We start from the raw sequence: 15,013 nt of genomic DNA, 5'->3' as shown, positions 1-15,013 counted from the left end.
GAAGAGAGCTAACAAGTTGAGAGAATGGAAAAGGCCGGGCAGCCATCTGGGACGGCCCGAGCGGATCTGGTACAAAAGACACCGGTGTTGAGTGGGCGTGGCCCGAAACTGGAAAGGAAATATGTGGAGAAGAACAGGAGGAATCAGTTGAAGGGGCTGTATAACCAACTGTTCTCCCTTGTCCCGTCGTCCCAGGTTTCCACCTCTGCCTATTTGTCTGTCTATACAAAAAACATCATTCATGGATGCTGCATGCATGCATATTTTAACTCACGGTCACGTTAATTTTAACCTATTAAAACATGGTTTTCCATTTTTCCTACATAAATCTACAGATTTCTGTGTTTTTGTGAGTGTTTCAAAGGTGTCCAGGCCAGTACAACTCATTAATTAGGAATTTAGGATCACTAGTACAGAAAGCATCATTCGATCCCCGAGTCCGTGGAAGCAAAAAATAGGCCTCTGTACTACTACAGACAACGCGTATAGTATAGACGCAAAAACTGATCAAAAGTTTTGAAAATCAATACTAGATGAGCGTTTTTAGTGCTTCAATTTTTCAAATCAATAAATTTTAGAACTTTTTAATTTTAACATGACAACGAGTAGTTACTCGATCGTGTAGTCAATTTTAAAGGTATCTAGTGTTGTGATCTTTAAGATCATCTATGAGAGGATTTGTTAATTTGGATAGCTTTGGAAATCTATGTATTAAAGATTTTTTAAACAATATATAGTTCATAAAAGCTTATGTAGAGTGTAAATATATGATAATGCCTGCATGAAATATAAACAAGAACATAGTATGTATATCTACCTATATATACCTAGCTTCTTTTTTTTTTTTTTTTGACAACCCTATACCTACTTCCATTTCAATCAAGCTAAGGTATCATTGATAGAACTATATGTACCTACTAGGTGAGATTACTAATAACCGACAAAATTCACCATTTTTTTAGAGACATTAAAAACTAGAAAGTATATGTTTACATTATAGAAATGTGTATGACATTAACCACAGCCAAGGTAGTCTATCTAGCAACTGATTTAGTGACCACAATGTTCAAATTCGACTTCAAGAGAGATATTTATTGACCTTATTGGTTTGAGCCGGTCAGGTATAAGGTTGTTGATTTACCTTCTTGTGATTCTTTATGGTCACAAATGGGATTTCACCGAGAGCACACTTTCAGGTAACAATAAGGTTTTTCGGCATTAACGGAGCTACAGTTGGGACAGTTGCCTCCACTCACCCCACCCCCCGCCCCATATATAGCCCTGGTATATATATATATATATAAACATATATACTTAACAATTGGTTAGTTAGCTAAGTTGGTAGAGGTCCGTTCCCTTTTAGATCTTCCTTCTAGAAAAGATCTAGGGTTTAAATCCAGGCCCAGGGCTTTCAACAATAACAAAATTTCTGGCTCCTTCACTCTTTTATGGTAAACCAAAGAAATGTGTATGCCTATTAGATTGTCAATATTGCATGTGTTAATATACATGTGGTGTGAAAACTCTATGAGTCTTATTAGGTACAAGGAAATTAAAGCATACAATTAATGATGCTTTACATATGAACGGTGCAGGAAACTTTGCCATTGCCTGATCAAGTAGACGTAACAATCAATTACATAAAGACAATGAAAGAGAAGTTGGAGAAGATGAAGCATGAGAGAGAAGAGCTGATGATGATGAAGAAGAAGGCGCAGAGCAGAAAAATGCACAGTTGTGCATCGTCGTTGTCAAGTCATCTTCATCATCATGTGGAGCCTCATCCTCAGATTCACATTCACGAGATGGGTCCGGCCATGGCGGTCGTTTTCATCACTGGGCTCGACAACGTTGCCACGTTCAATGACATTATTCGAGTGGTCCGAGGAGAAGAAGGTGTTGAAGTTACCAGCGCCAGTTTTCAACTCCACGGTAACTCTACGTTGCAGATTGTCGGTGAACCGGTAATTATTTTATATGCATTCATTTTCACACATATGATATGGCTTGATTAATAAGGGGGAATGTTGGATATATGCACACAAATTTATACATTTAATTTGACTCATTTGTGATAAAGCCTAAAGGGTAATGCTAGATAAGCATAAATTTATATAATTTTATATGGAAATAACACTTTTAATCTATCTGTTATCTTTGTGTATATTTATTCCATTAATCAGTTGAGTTCTTACTAAGGTAGGGACCTGGTTTTTATAGTTTTAATAAAATTGCAAAGTCGGAACCAAATCCGCCCTTAATTGAGTGGTATAAAGGTAGTAGATCTACTTGCTAGAGTTTTAATGGAAATTGCAATGTTGCAAACAAATTCACCTTTAGTTGAGTTCAAAGTCTAAACTGATAATTGGATTGTTCAACACCACCTCAACTAAAAGTCTAAGCTAATAGTTTGATTGCATATTTATGTTTATATATTATATATGCTCAACGCATACTAAGGTAGCATATCTTCCTAGAGTTCTAATGAAATTGCAATTTTGGGACCAAATCCACCACTTAGTTGAGTTCTTACTAGTGTTGTAGATCTTATTCATAAAATTTTAATGAAACTGCAATTATCAAGACCAAATCCATCCTTTAGTTGAATTCTTACTAAGGTAGCATATCTAGTTCCTAGAGGCTAGAGGTTTTGATAAAATTGCAATATTAAATATGCCACTTCACTAAAAATTTAAAGGATAAAATACATACTACAAATAATTAAGGAACTAAATTACACCTAGACAAGAGATTAAAAGTGTCATTTTCTCTAATTTTTCATTTCACTAATTTATGATAAGGTCAATCTATTTCTTAGTAATCAATAACATAAACATAAAACTATTTGCATCAAATTGAAAAGTAATGACAAATATAATAAGAAGTATAAGATAATATAAGTTCATATGATTCAGGTATAATTTTACATGTGCCTCAAAGCATCTTATGTATATAAGATATAAGATTCAATGTAAACATACAACATAGGCCATATTTGATAACATAGTTAGTTTATCAACTAATTTTGACTTATTTGACCATTATTAGCTGTTTAACTTGGTTAAATAACCATAAGTGCTTGATTAATTAACTTTTCGTAACCACTTATTGCTTTAAAATGCTAAAATTCAAAAAGCTACTCAAAACAGTTTTTTCGATAAGTTTTTTGAGAAAGTCATTTTACATGTAATCAATTATTACTTAACAACTAATTTACCAAATATCTTTCTACAAACATTTAATGCTATCAACTACTACCCATTCAGCTAACAACGGTTTACCAAACACCCCAGTATTCAATATTCATTAATATTAAGCATATAAGATTTGATGTAAAGGATATAAGATTTGATGTGAAGAATGGTACGTTCTGATTTGTTGCAGGTTGGGAAATGGGCAGTGAGTAACGGAGCTGCCGGAGCAATAACGTCAGTGTCAAAGAAACTAAAAGAAATGATAAGTGGGGCGACAAGCACCGAAACGGAGTCATCATCACGACTAGAGTTATGGGATTATGATATTGAAAATGAAGTGTGGGGATTTGATGTAGTAGCACCACTGCAACATAATATCGAACAATATTGAAAATGAGTGAAACCCGTAGGCGGTAGCGCATCTACTACCTGAGAGTGTGCAGGATAAATCCCGCTTTGTAAACAACAATACTAATATTTCTTCTTAATTAAGAGGTTTAACATCATAAGACGCAGATAATCAAGGCGTAAAATCCATCTTAATTGTTAACTAAACAGCTGTTTAAGACGCCAATGACCTTGTGGTCTGGTGGCAAAAAAAAGAAGCTGTTTAAGACTGGTACAAGTTGGCATCCAATGCACAGAATAAGATATAGCTAAGGTTGTTTGTTGGTTTTATTACGATGTTACAACATCATATGGCAACATCCTTATTCTGAAAATGTAAATCTCTCTCTCTGTGTTAAGTTTCTAACATGCTTATAGAGAGAATGGCTGCCAATCCAATGTTTCACCAGCAAACATGGGGATCACGTCACCGGATGCATAAGAATACGATTTTGGTACCTTCCATGGAGTTTTAGTCAGTTTAATTTTTGTTGTGTTCCTCGGGAGGCCATAGAAATCTGGTCCGTTAAAGCTTGTAAATGCTTCAAGCTTGTCGAGGGCACCAGCCTAAAGGCAACAACAAGGACAATCAATCATCAAACACGGATATGATTAAGCGAAGAAATTAAACACAATGGCGTTAGAAATTACCTCCTCGAAAACCTTTGCGTACACTGACAAGGCTACGGTAGAGTTGTAAATACCAGCGCATCCACATGGACATTCTTTCTTCTTTCGATCATGTGGGGCGCTATCAGTTCCGAGGAAAAATCGTTTGCTGCCACTCGTCACTGCCGAGACAATAGCTTGTCCTGCATTGAAAACATTGGAGCATGTTCAGTCCAGTATACTTGAGAAAGAAAAATTAGATAGCAGAAAGAACAAAACCATATATATGGAAAAGTTGATATTTTCATTTTCCTATCATAAATATCGATTTTTTCCATGAACACCTCATGTTCTTATCTAAATCCATGTTAGCGGTTAACCTAGACCAAAAAAGTGTTCCTGACAGGACACCTCGATGAAAAAGTGAAAACGAATCAGGAAAGGGAAATTGCATATGCAGAGAGGGTAAAGATGTACTATGGATCTCTCTTTTAAGTACAGGAAGACAGTAATTGTGTGGCTGCAGTCCCCCTTGAAACAAAGAATTCCTGTTTAGAACAAGATGTTGTGGAGTGACAGTGGCTGCAACAGATCCTATAAACAAAATGGTTTTAATCAGATATAAATGAGGGGCTAAAACTGTCTCAATGAAAAAGGCAAATCCAGTGATAAAATACCTTCACGGCAAGATTCTACAAACTTCACAGCATCCAAGGTGGTGACGTGCTCCATCACAATCTTCAACTGTGGAAGTCTCTGAACCAAAGGGCCTAAAACCGTCTCAATGAATACCTTTTCTCGATCAAATACATCGACCTCTGGGCTAGTTACCTCTCCATGGACCTGCAGTTAACATCTCTTATAGCTAAGAGTTCCATTGTCCAGAAACATGATAATAACCAGCACATACATATGAAACAGAGGTAAAGTAAAAACAAAATGAAATTTGAAAAATATAAGGTGAAAGTCATGTACTCCTTAATAAAGAAGTGGGATGACTTGTTGCAAGTTGAATAGGCTACATAAGTTTTAATCAAAGTTGTGGCATACTTTGGGTCATTACATAACACCACAGAAAAATTACATTCTTCAGGATGAAAACTAATAATTATTGGGCACAAAGAAGTTACCAGAAGAGGCATATTTTGCTCAACCATTTCCTCAAGAACTGGCAAACATTTTCCAAAAAGATCAGTGACACCATCCTGAGAATTTGTTGTAGCACCAGCAGGATAAAGTTTTACAGCATATACTACTCCACTTTGCCCTGTGACATGCTAAAGCGTAACTAGATGGAAGTATAGAAAGCCAAAGAATTTTGTATTTCAACTTGACCACTCTAAACATTTGTGTCCTCCTTCAGTGCTTCCACCATCAAAAATTTCAATTCTAACTTTATAGTGGCCATGAGAACATTCCAAATTAAATCTAAATTCTTTTCACTCATACAAACAGAACATAGCATGACAACATGGAGACAGAAGAATGTACTCTATGTATATATTCCAAATTGTTGTTTTATAATATCTTCATGCAGTGGACTGATTAAAAGATAAGATGTGTCCCAATGGAAAGCATGTTGAACTCACTGGCTTGTTTAATTTCAAGAGGACTTGTTGTATCTGTCAAATATAGTGTCATAAGGGGCATAAAATTAGAATTAGGAGGCAATGCTTTTAAGATGGAATCCCGGTATGCAACAGCTGCAGCAGTGGTGGTGACAGGAGGCTTCAGATTTGGCATGATGATTGCCCTCCCGAAGTTACGTGCACTATATACATTAAGTAGTCAAAATCAAGGCATAAAACTACATTCAACAGAGAAAGGAAGGGGAAAGATAGACTACATCTGAATAAATATTAGTTTCTGGAATTGACTCTGTCAAATTCACAAGTTGAAATTAATAAAGAAATAAACCTGTGAGAGACAACCGCTTCAAGAAGGTCACCATCACGGAGATGAAGATGCCAATCATCAGGTTGTGTAATTGAGAGCTCCATTCTCACTCTATTTGCTTTCCTCTGGTTTTGCCCACTAAATTTAGAAACAGGAAAAATCAATGCCTGCAACACAATGAAGTTTATAGTACATAAATTAAGCAGTTCGGGCATCAACAGCTTAAAATATTCCAAACTCAGAATAAAATAAGTTCCCAAATACTTTAAGCTCTTCAGGAACCATAATAAAGTTACAATAATGATTTCAGGGCATCTTTTGCATATAGAGTATTTCTTTTTTTGGGAAACTGCTATTTTAGGGAATCTTGTCTGATATAAATTGGTAAGATCATGAGCTTTATGCAGTAGGAAAATCATCATTACACACATAGCATGACCACTAAACATGCGGACTCATTTAACTATAAAAAATGCTAGAAACCCAATGAATGGAAGCCACATCACGGTGGGAAATATCGGAGGAGAAATTCAAGAGGGGTAAGAAGCATTTTCTTTTAACTACTCAACTCATCAAGAAGGTTATAGATACCTTGCAGGGAAACGATATGGCCTTCATCATATGGAAGCTAAAGAACAAGAAGCATTCTCCTCAAAACTAAGCAGTTTAACTGTCAACTAAGGAAGAAGAAGAGAGAAAAGAAGATAGCATAAGACAAAGGATTGACACAATTGGATGTAGTAATTGATTATAATATCATGATCAGGACTGATCAACAAATAAAATGAGATAACAAAGCAGGGAAGAGAAATTACATGGCCGGTTTCACATTGCCAAGATACACATTACAAAGTTATGTATGCAAGATTAAAACTTTGGTGTGGGTATGAACAGTGGTGAAACCAGGGTTAGACATTGAAAGATTGCATTCATGGAAATGAGGTTAAAAAAAAAAAAGTCTTTTTGGCCACTAAGCAATCATTTTCCTTCAATATATCTTCATCGCTCTTCTTGTGTAGAGATGTCTTAATTAACTTAGTTATAAATCTTACCATTTAATATCAATAACAAACTAAGACATTATACATATAACAAATAAAAAAATCTCACAAATTAATTTTGCAAATGTATAATAATAAACTCTATGGATTCGAACCAGTTACTGCTGCTGCCGGACGATGGAGGCTCTAAGGCGGTGCTGAGGGCTGCCGGTAGTCGCTACGGTCTGCGGAGCACCGGAGCTGCTGATTTCACTGAAGGCTGATTGCTAAAGTCCTGATTTTTTTTTTTTAAATGGCAATCTGAAATCTGAATTTTTTTTTGTCTTGAAATTTGAAGTGGCCATGACCATGAGCTGGAGGTTTAGATTAAAAAAAGGGAGAATTTTTTTTTTTTTTTTTTGCAATGTAGATTCTCGAAATTGGAAAACACTATTTGCCTATTTAGAATATTTCTCTTTCCGTATCGAACATTTAAAAAAGAGTACACTCTCAAACGCACAATTTTGGAGAACTTTCAATTGGGCATTTCATCGAACAATTGGAGGGCAGTATTACTTAAAACAGCGAAAGGGCATACCTGTGGGCTTCAGATCATATTGGAGAGATTAAAAGCTCCCAACTCTGTAGCTTTCATTAACTTCCGAGTGTTACTCATCCAAACACAAAAAAGTTATACAGAGTAGTTTTTATGAGACATATTCTATCTTGTTCTACGGCGAATCCTAAATATTCGAACGATGATACAGTAGATCTACAGCCCATATTTTGTTCCAAGGATTTACATGTGCAATATGTAAAGCCCGGCCAGTTAAATGGATTGGGCCAATTTGAAGCTCTAGAGCCCGCGGGGTCGCGGGCTACATGGGGTGGGCAAAAAGCCCGCTTATTATGGGAGCCTTCAAAATTATAGTTTGTCTCGCTCTTTTTTGGAGCTAGACAGACTAACTCGGCTGGTTAAATTTATTTTGATGATTTTAACGATAAACCATGATCCATGTAGCAAGATAGATCATTTTTATTTTTAATGTAATATAATACTAATTCATTTTGACTTACAATATACTAAAAAAATGTACATATACTAAAAATATGTGTACCAAACTATAATAAGCATAATAAAAATTGAACACGCAATATACTAAATGTAAATTTATATTAGGTCCACCTTACCAGATGAACTTAGATTGCATGATATAATTTGTCATAAGAGGGAAGAGTGGAATATAATTTAAGGTAGTTGGAGTGATAATAGTTAGATGAGTTGTTATAGCAGTAATACCAACAATGAGATTAAGACCTTTCAATGGACTCATTGGCATCATGATGCCCAGAAAACAACACTATGATTGGAGTGTACGTTTTAATGCATTTATTTAGTTAGATGAATTGTTATAACAATAATACCAACAATGAGATTAAGACCTTTCAATGGACTCATTGGCATAATACCCAAAAAACACTATGATTTGGACTGTTTTAATGCATTTATTTCTACGTTTCAAAAAAAAAAAAAGGAAATTGAAGTAATCACATACAATTAATTGAATAGATTACTATTTGAAAGACCACACAAACACATAAACATGGTCGAACTCATAATTTTTCACATGATGAGTCTGACCTGAATAAGCTAAGGATGTGTTTTGTTTCAACCAATAGGTAATAAACTATATGCTTATGTTTGTACCTAACCTCATAACCTCTGAGGTATACATATGTTGGAGAAAACAACACAAAATTACATACAAATGCATATATAATAAGCATATGCATGCAGAAATACTGGTACACTATATGTATATATTATATTCATGCAGATGGTGGCCTAGGTGGAGAAGACTTGAGTGCTAATCTGAAGATTTCATCAAAAGCAGACTCAATACATGACTTCAGTTTCTTCCCATCTATAAAGTCTTTTTCTGTCACAATGGCGAGTCTCAATTTTCCCACATAGCTCACCATCGTCACCGATAAACTCTGCAAACCATCATGCCAAACCAATATAATATAATCAAGATCAGTGAAAACATATATATGTGTATGCCATTTCCTTTATTTATACATATATTTCTCTTATTAAGAGAATTAACATATGGAAGTCTGGATATATATACCTGAGGGGCGCCGGCCACGGCGAAGTACATGCCCTTTACTGGATAGTTAACAAGCGTGGTTTCTTCCACCGGACCGATCATGTTCGTCGTGGTAAAGCTTGTGTTCCTTAACGTTCCACGTATGTACTGTGCAGTCGCCTGCAACCATCCATTTTATGAGAGTTGAAGAATTATTATATAAATATACCTAACCTCTGACTGTAAATCTTAATACCATTAAATTAACAGATAAAAATATGATCTCGCAATTGCTCTTTAAATGTGTGATTTGAGTAAAGTTAATCTTGATTATAACTGATTGGTTCAAATTAAAAAACACTACTCAACTAGAATCTAAGTTAGTCCAATCAACTTGGCTGGAGTTGTCCAAAATATGATATTTCTATATCTTAGTTAAAGCCAGACAAACTATACTATGGATCATGATCTACATTATTACAATTTAATGTAGAGCATAGCCTACAAATAAATATTTATTTTTAATATATTAAATATTCAAAAAAAAATAAAATTAGTAGTATGTCTGAGAATAAATATTCAGTACATAAAAAAGAAAATTTTAAAAATAAACATTTAGAATACTGAAATAATAAACTTGATGTCAACAACCCTTGGGAGGACAATAATTTGCATTTTATCAAACAGTTTGTGGGCATACCTCAGGGCCCCTGAGCTTTCTGGAGAATTCGAGGAGCTGGCTGGTGAGATAGACGGACGCGGAATTCCGTTGCCGCTTCACCATGCGGTGGGCGTTGTAGATGAACCGGAGTGGATTGGACGACTCGCCGTCCCGCAGTTTGGGAATCGCGAAGGGGAGAAACGTGAACCGGTTTCCCCATGGCATTTCCGAGTTAGGTTTGATCATTTCGCTCACCGACTTATAACCGCCGATCGCCCTGGTGTTGAACAGAACCAGCGCCGTGCATTCCGCGTTACATGTTTCTCTGTCGGTTTCCTGCATGTATAATCTCGTCCCGTACGTTAGTATCCCCGAAATCACGTCGTTGATCGTGACGTTAAGACTGGATTTTATCTGTTTGAGATGGTAAAGCGAAAACGCCATGGTAGTAACGGAGATGGGACGGAACTCGACGCCGTCATCCTGGGAATGAATCGCCGTTTTCTCGTCGTCAATCAAACTGCTCTTCAGAAAACTCCAGGAAAAATCCGTCACCGTGTCGATCACGCCGGACAAAAACCTCGGCACCGCCTTAAACGCCTTGGCCACGGCGTTGCTATTCTTCCCCTGCTTTTTCCCGCTCCCTTCCCGGCCGGGAAACGTCAGGGGCAGCGCCGTATTATCAGCCCGTTTAAGGCAAGAAAGAAGAGCTCCCATCAAGGAGTAACCGTCTCCGAGCGAGTGGTGGAGCTTGAAGATACAGTTCCCCGCTGCGTTGCTCGTCGGGTACCGGAATATGTGAATCTCCCATAACGGTCGGGTTTCCGGGAATGGATCCATGGCTATCTTCGTCAGATACTCCGACAGACAATTGTCGTAGAATTCCAACGGCTTCCCGTCGGGGAATATCGGGACTTTGAGATGGTCTTCCACATTAACTTTCACCGGTTTCCAATTCTTCTCACCATTTTTTCCGGTCACCTGTTTAAACAAAGAAAAATATAAGTATAGGTAGCTAAGTCTAGTTCAGAATTCTATCATTAAAATTAAAGCCGACTGTTATATAAATATAAAAGAATATACTATAATTAAACATTTGATTCTGACACTTACCATTATGATTTTAATTATTCTTATCAGTACAGTTTTTCTGATCAGACAAGTTAAGATCATAACTTTATCACAAAGGCTACCAATAATTAAGTAGATAAGATTAAGGGAGCATACCATGATTGAGGAAAACCTTGGATTAATGGGCAAAAAGACATCCCTGATTTCAGAAAGGATGACTGAATCATCATCTTCAATTGGAACACTTGTTTCCAGAACAGCAATAATGGAGAGGGACAACACAGAGCTGTTCATGTACTGCGAACAGGGACTAGCAGGCGCCAGAATTTCTTCATCATCTCCCTCTAAATAATACTCCATTGTCGTCTTCACTTGTATGCTAGCTTGTTTGTTTCTTTCGTAGTTCCGGCCTCTTGCATGTATCTGTGTATGTATATATATATACAGAGATATATAATAATAGGTTGAAATAGCATTCGATTAAGGTTAAGTAGTCAGGTTGTTAAACTAAAATAGTATATGTATTCGCATTATAATTATTTAGTTGCAATTTTTTTTGCTATCTTAAAATTTTGATGTAGACATTATTAATTTGGATTGGTTTACATTGTTAATTTTTGTGCCACCTTAATGATAAGTGATAGGGTACAGAAGAAAGGCAATCATTATACCATGTTGCAAGGTGAATTGTTGAAAAATTTATAAGTAAATTAATGAAATTTGTATGTAATTAATTTTTATGATGATAGCCAAGATCTTGTGGTATAGTGGTACTTGTTTGCATTCATGGGAGACGATATTGACTCTTTGTGCTTCAGAAAAAAAATAGTTTTGTCCCAAATCCATTCAAAAATTTTAATTCTGGGAGATGTTCTAAGAACAAAAGAAAACTACATAAATCATATTAGGGCCACACTAATATAGGTAACTATCAAGAGTGGCCCAAATCTATTAGAAAAAATTAAATGACATAGCCAAAAATCAAACTGTAAATTAAATTTTCAAAACCAGTTATCAGTTAATCAACACCATAAATATTCAGGTTGATATTTTAATTTATAGCTTAGATTGGTGGCATTACCAATGCGTATGTTTGTACACGATACCGTCGTAACGGCGATCCCCCATAACCTGTCATAACTCATTAAAGTTGTGTTGACCTTTAATGCATGTCACCCACTCCGGCATTATACATGTTCCCAGTAACATTATTGTTGGATAGACCTTATAGTAAATATGTGTGAATAGTGGGAAACAAAAGATTACTCCATAAGACATTATCTTTGACACTCCACAAGTGCCAAAGACCTTGTGGTCAAACGGCATAGTTGTGGCCTTTTTAAGTGAGAGGTCACAGGCTAGTCCTAGTGGGGACGTTGACTCTTTGTGCTTCAGTAGGTTAAGAAAAGTATATAAGGATAGATACTACATAAGAAAATTACCTTATTTTTTTTTTTTTAAAAAAAAATCTGCAATAGTTATCTGAATGTGCGTTTTGGGTAGATAATGTCTTGTACTCTAGTCTACAAACGACCACAAATATGTAAATTAGCCTAAATTGTTCATAGCTGACTAAATCCAACCTTAACGCCTACAGATTTCCCTCATCACCCATAGAAAATGACTTCAATTTATTTATTTATAGAAAGTTCACATATGTTATCGGTGCACTCTAGCAAAGTTTGTCTTATAACCCTAATAAAAAACAAAATCACAAAGAGTTAAATTAACTTAAGTTATTCATAATCTACTAATTCAAATCAAGAAGATCAATATACAATCTACTTAATTTAATTTTCTAGCTAGGGTTATGATATTGGATAGAGTACGTGCATATGGAAGATGTAACAAAAAGTGTTATCTTCTTCACGTGTCTGCTCATACAAGATAGACCTAACTGAAAGTGCAATAATCTTGATTGGACGTCATGCAACGTAAGATAAGACGGTAGTGAAATGAACTTTATGGTGAAATTGCAGTGCAATAGTAGTTCAGCAGAAATGGGCACAAAAGTCTAAAACTGATGAAAGGGGTGATCTAATTCTGGGTAGGCCAACTCTCTTTGCATCGGCCCTTCTTCTTTATTGTGCCTTGGCGGTGTCATCCATTTTGCTGGATATATTATTAGTTAGGAAATTACTATGACCCTGTTTGATAAATGACTGTTAGCTGATTGAGTTAGAAGGTATATTATTAATTCATAATATTAGCTGATTGTATATATTTTTTATTAAATATAATACACTGCCTAGGCACTAGGCGCTAGTTTACGATCTCATTAGCGCCTAACGCCTACTGCAACTATAAGGTAGGCATATTTGACGTGCTCGATCTTGGTATTAGGTTTATTGAGTTGCCCTTAATAATGTTTCAATAGCCAATGACCTTGTGGTCTAGTGGCATCCGGTTGCACCCCTCATGTGGAAGGGGGTGAGTTCGAGCCTCAGTGGAGGCGCTGCTTTAATAGGTTGAGAAAGTAGTTTATGAACAGATACTACACTGTAATAGAGTCAGTACCACTCAAAAATAATAATAATAATAATGTTTCAATGGATCGAATTTTGGATATGATCACTGTCTTGGTGGTCCTCAAGGAAAGGGCCCGTTTTCATGAACTAGCATTTCAGTATTTAATTCATTTTGATTCAAAAAATAAGCAATATTGTTTAATTTTGGTTTTAGTTACGTTATACATGACAGATTGAAATAGATATATACTTTCGGTGTCTATATAATATTATTTAACTTCACCTATAGAGGTGTAGATTAGTTGAAATATTGCAAGTATATTTTAGTGCTTTGCCACCTTGTCATCCTATACTCTATTCTAACATGATTACATTTAATGCGTCGTCGTCCAAATTGTTTGGATAAGAGATCTGACTTTATATATATATATATATATATATATATATATATATATATATATATATATATATATATATTTGGATCAATTCACGTGCGAAAGTCTCCCAGGTGAAAAATGAGGTGAGATATGAATTGTTGATCAAATTTATATTAACGATTTAAATCAATGAATTTTAGTTTTTTTTTTTAATTAAAATTAGCTTCTAGGGGAGTGATGCATTCTCCTCATACTATTTAATGATGCATCTTAAGTGTTAAAATGACGCATCTTAAATATGACACACCTTAAGTGTTAAAACATCACACCTGAAATATTAAAAACGACGCATTTTAAGTGTTAAAATTGTGAACCTTAAATATTAAAATGATACACATTAATCCTCCATCTTCATGATAATTGATAAGAGAATGACAAGCAAACATTTATTAGGTGGTTGGGATTGGAGGGATTATGAGCCAATAAACTTTCGACATATTTCTTCACCTTAATTATTTGTTTGAGTCCCACCTAGAAACACGTACTATTTCTTTCTTTCTTTTTTTTTTTTTTTTTTGAATAAAAACGCGTACTATTTCCAAGATCGCTCGAAATATTTAAATTTCATTATTTATAATTAATTTACTACGTATACTTTCTTTAAATAATATATTGTCTTAGTTATTTTCATCTCTATTTAATAAAGCTTATAGCTTATTTTAAACTATAAATAAGTTATAAATTATGTTTGATTAAACATGAAGAGTTTAAAATATTATAATTTATTTTGAAACGTCATTCCAAGTTTTTTTTTTATATTTTTTGTTTTTTTTTTAAATTTTGATTAATGTACAAAAATGACACAATATATCCTTCATTATTCAAAATCATAATATCTCAATTTATTCTTTTAGGTATGTTTACATTTTTCAACTAATTCAACAATTAATTTTATCAAACATTTTATTTTTAATTAATTAACGTTTTATTTACTGACTTTTCAGCCCAAAATATCATAGTGCAGACCACATCTCCCCCCAAAACCAATTTGTTCTCAATTTCTTTAAATTGGAACTATATTTATCACTTTAATTATTTATTTTTATTATAATAAGTTAGTTAAAAAGTATTCATTTACATCTTTTTTAATATAATTATTGTTAATCCTTATAACTATCATAAATTTTAATCTATAATTTTATTTTAATATAAATAATTATTATCATCATTAGAATATTTAATATTTTCTAAAAAATAACATAGTAATAAGAAAAATA

At 34.7% G+C, this 15,013-nt stretch overlaps 3 protein-coding genes across 5 annotated transcripts; 1 reads left to right on the top strand and 2 right to left on the bottom strand.

The window, feature by feature from the left end:
- Positions 1 to 3: 3 nt before the first annotated feature.
- On the top strand, positions 4 to 3,700 carry LOC115995679 (transcription factor bHLH162-like). The gene is made up of 3 exons (XM_031234784.1): positions 4 to 195; positions 1,596 to 1,964; positions 3,385 to 3,700. The coding sequence occupies exons 1-3, from the start codon at positions 25 to 27 to the stop codon at positions 3,583 to 3,585; spliced, it is 741 nt and encodes a 246-aa protein (XP_031090644.1). The 5' UTR covers positions 4 to 24; the 3' UTR covers positions 3,586 to 3,700.
- A 14-nt stretch (positions 3,701 to 3,714) lies between these two features.
- On the bottom strand, positions 3,715 to 7,779 carry LOC115995678 (dihydroorotase, mitochondrial). 3 transcript variants are annotated; one of them, XM_031234782.1, is made up of 9 exons: positions 7,665 to 7,779; positions 6,678 to 6,763; positions 6,108 to 6,253; positions 5,780 to 5,961; positions 5,321 to 5,457; positions 4,868 to 5,033; positions 4,668 to 4,784; positions 4,233 to 4,393; positions 3,715 to 4,148 (listed from the first exon to the last, which is right to left on the bottom strand). In XM_031234782.1, the coding sequence occupies exons 2-9, from the start codon at positions 6,705 to 6,707 to the stop codon at positions 3,954 to 3,956; spliced, it is 1,134 nt and encodes a 377-aa protein (XP_031090642.1). In that variant the 5' UTR covers positions 6,708 to 6,763; positions 7,665 to 7,779; the 3' UTR covers positions 3,715 to 3,953. The 3 variants fall into 3 exon arrangements, with proteins under 3 accessions (XP_031090642.1, XP_031090640.1, XP_031090643.1); XM_031234780.1 differs by lacking the exon at positions 7,665 to 7,779 and adding an exon at positions 7,243 to 7,634; XM_031234783.1 differs by lacking the exons at positions 6,678 to 6,763; positions 7,665 to 7,779 and adding an exon at positions 7,243 to 7,634.
- Positions 7,780 to 8,611: 832 nt separating this feature from the next.
- LOC115995802 (O-acyltransferase WSD1-like) lies at positions 8,612 to 11,359 on the bottom strand. Its single transcript, XM_031234950.1, has 4 exons — positions 11,048 to 11,359; positions 9,860 to 10,801; positions 9,202 to 9,339; positions 8,612 to 9,064 (listed from the first exon to the last, which is right to left on the bottom strand). The coding sequence occupies exons 1-4, from the start codon at positions 11,249 to 11,251 to the stop codon at positions 8,897 to 8,899; spliced, it is 1,452 nt and encodes a 483-aa protein (XP_031090810.1). The 5' UTR covers positions 11,252 to 11,359; the 3' UTR covers positions 8,612 to 8,896.
- Between the last annotated feature and the right edge of the window lie 3,654 nt (positions 11,360 to 15,013).

Source organism: Ipomoea triloba, chromosome 11, assembly GCF_003576645.1.
Source record: "Ipomoea triloba cultivar NCNSP0323 chromosome 11, ASM357664v1".
NCBI classification, from domain to species: Eukaryota; Viridiplantae; Streptophyta; class Magnoliopsida; order Solanales; family Convolvulaceae; genus Ipomoea; species Ipomoea triloba.
This window is presented reverse-complemented; position numbering and strand designations above follow the sequence as displayed.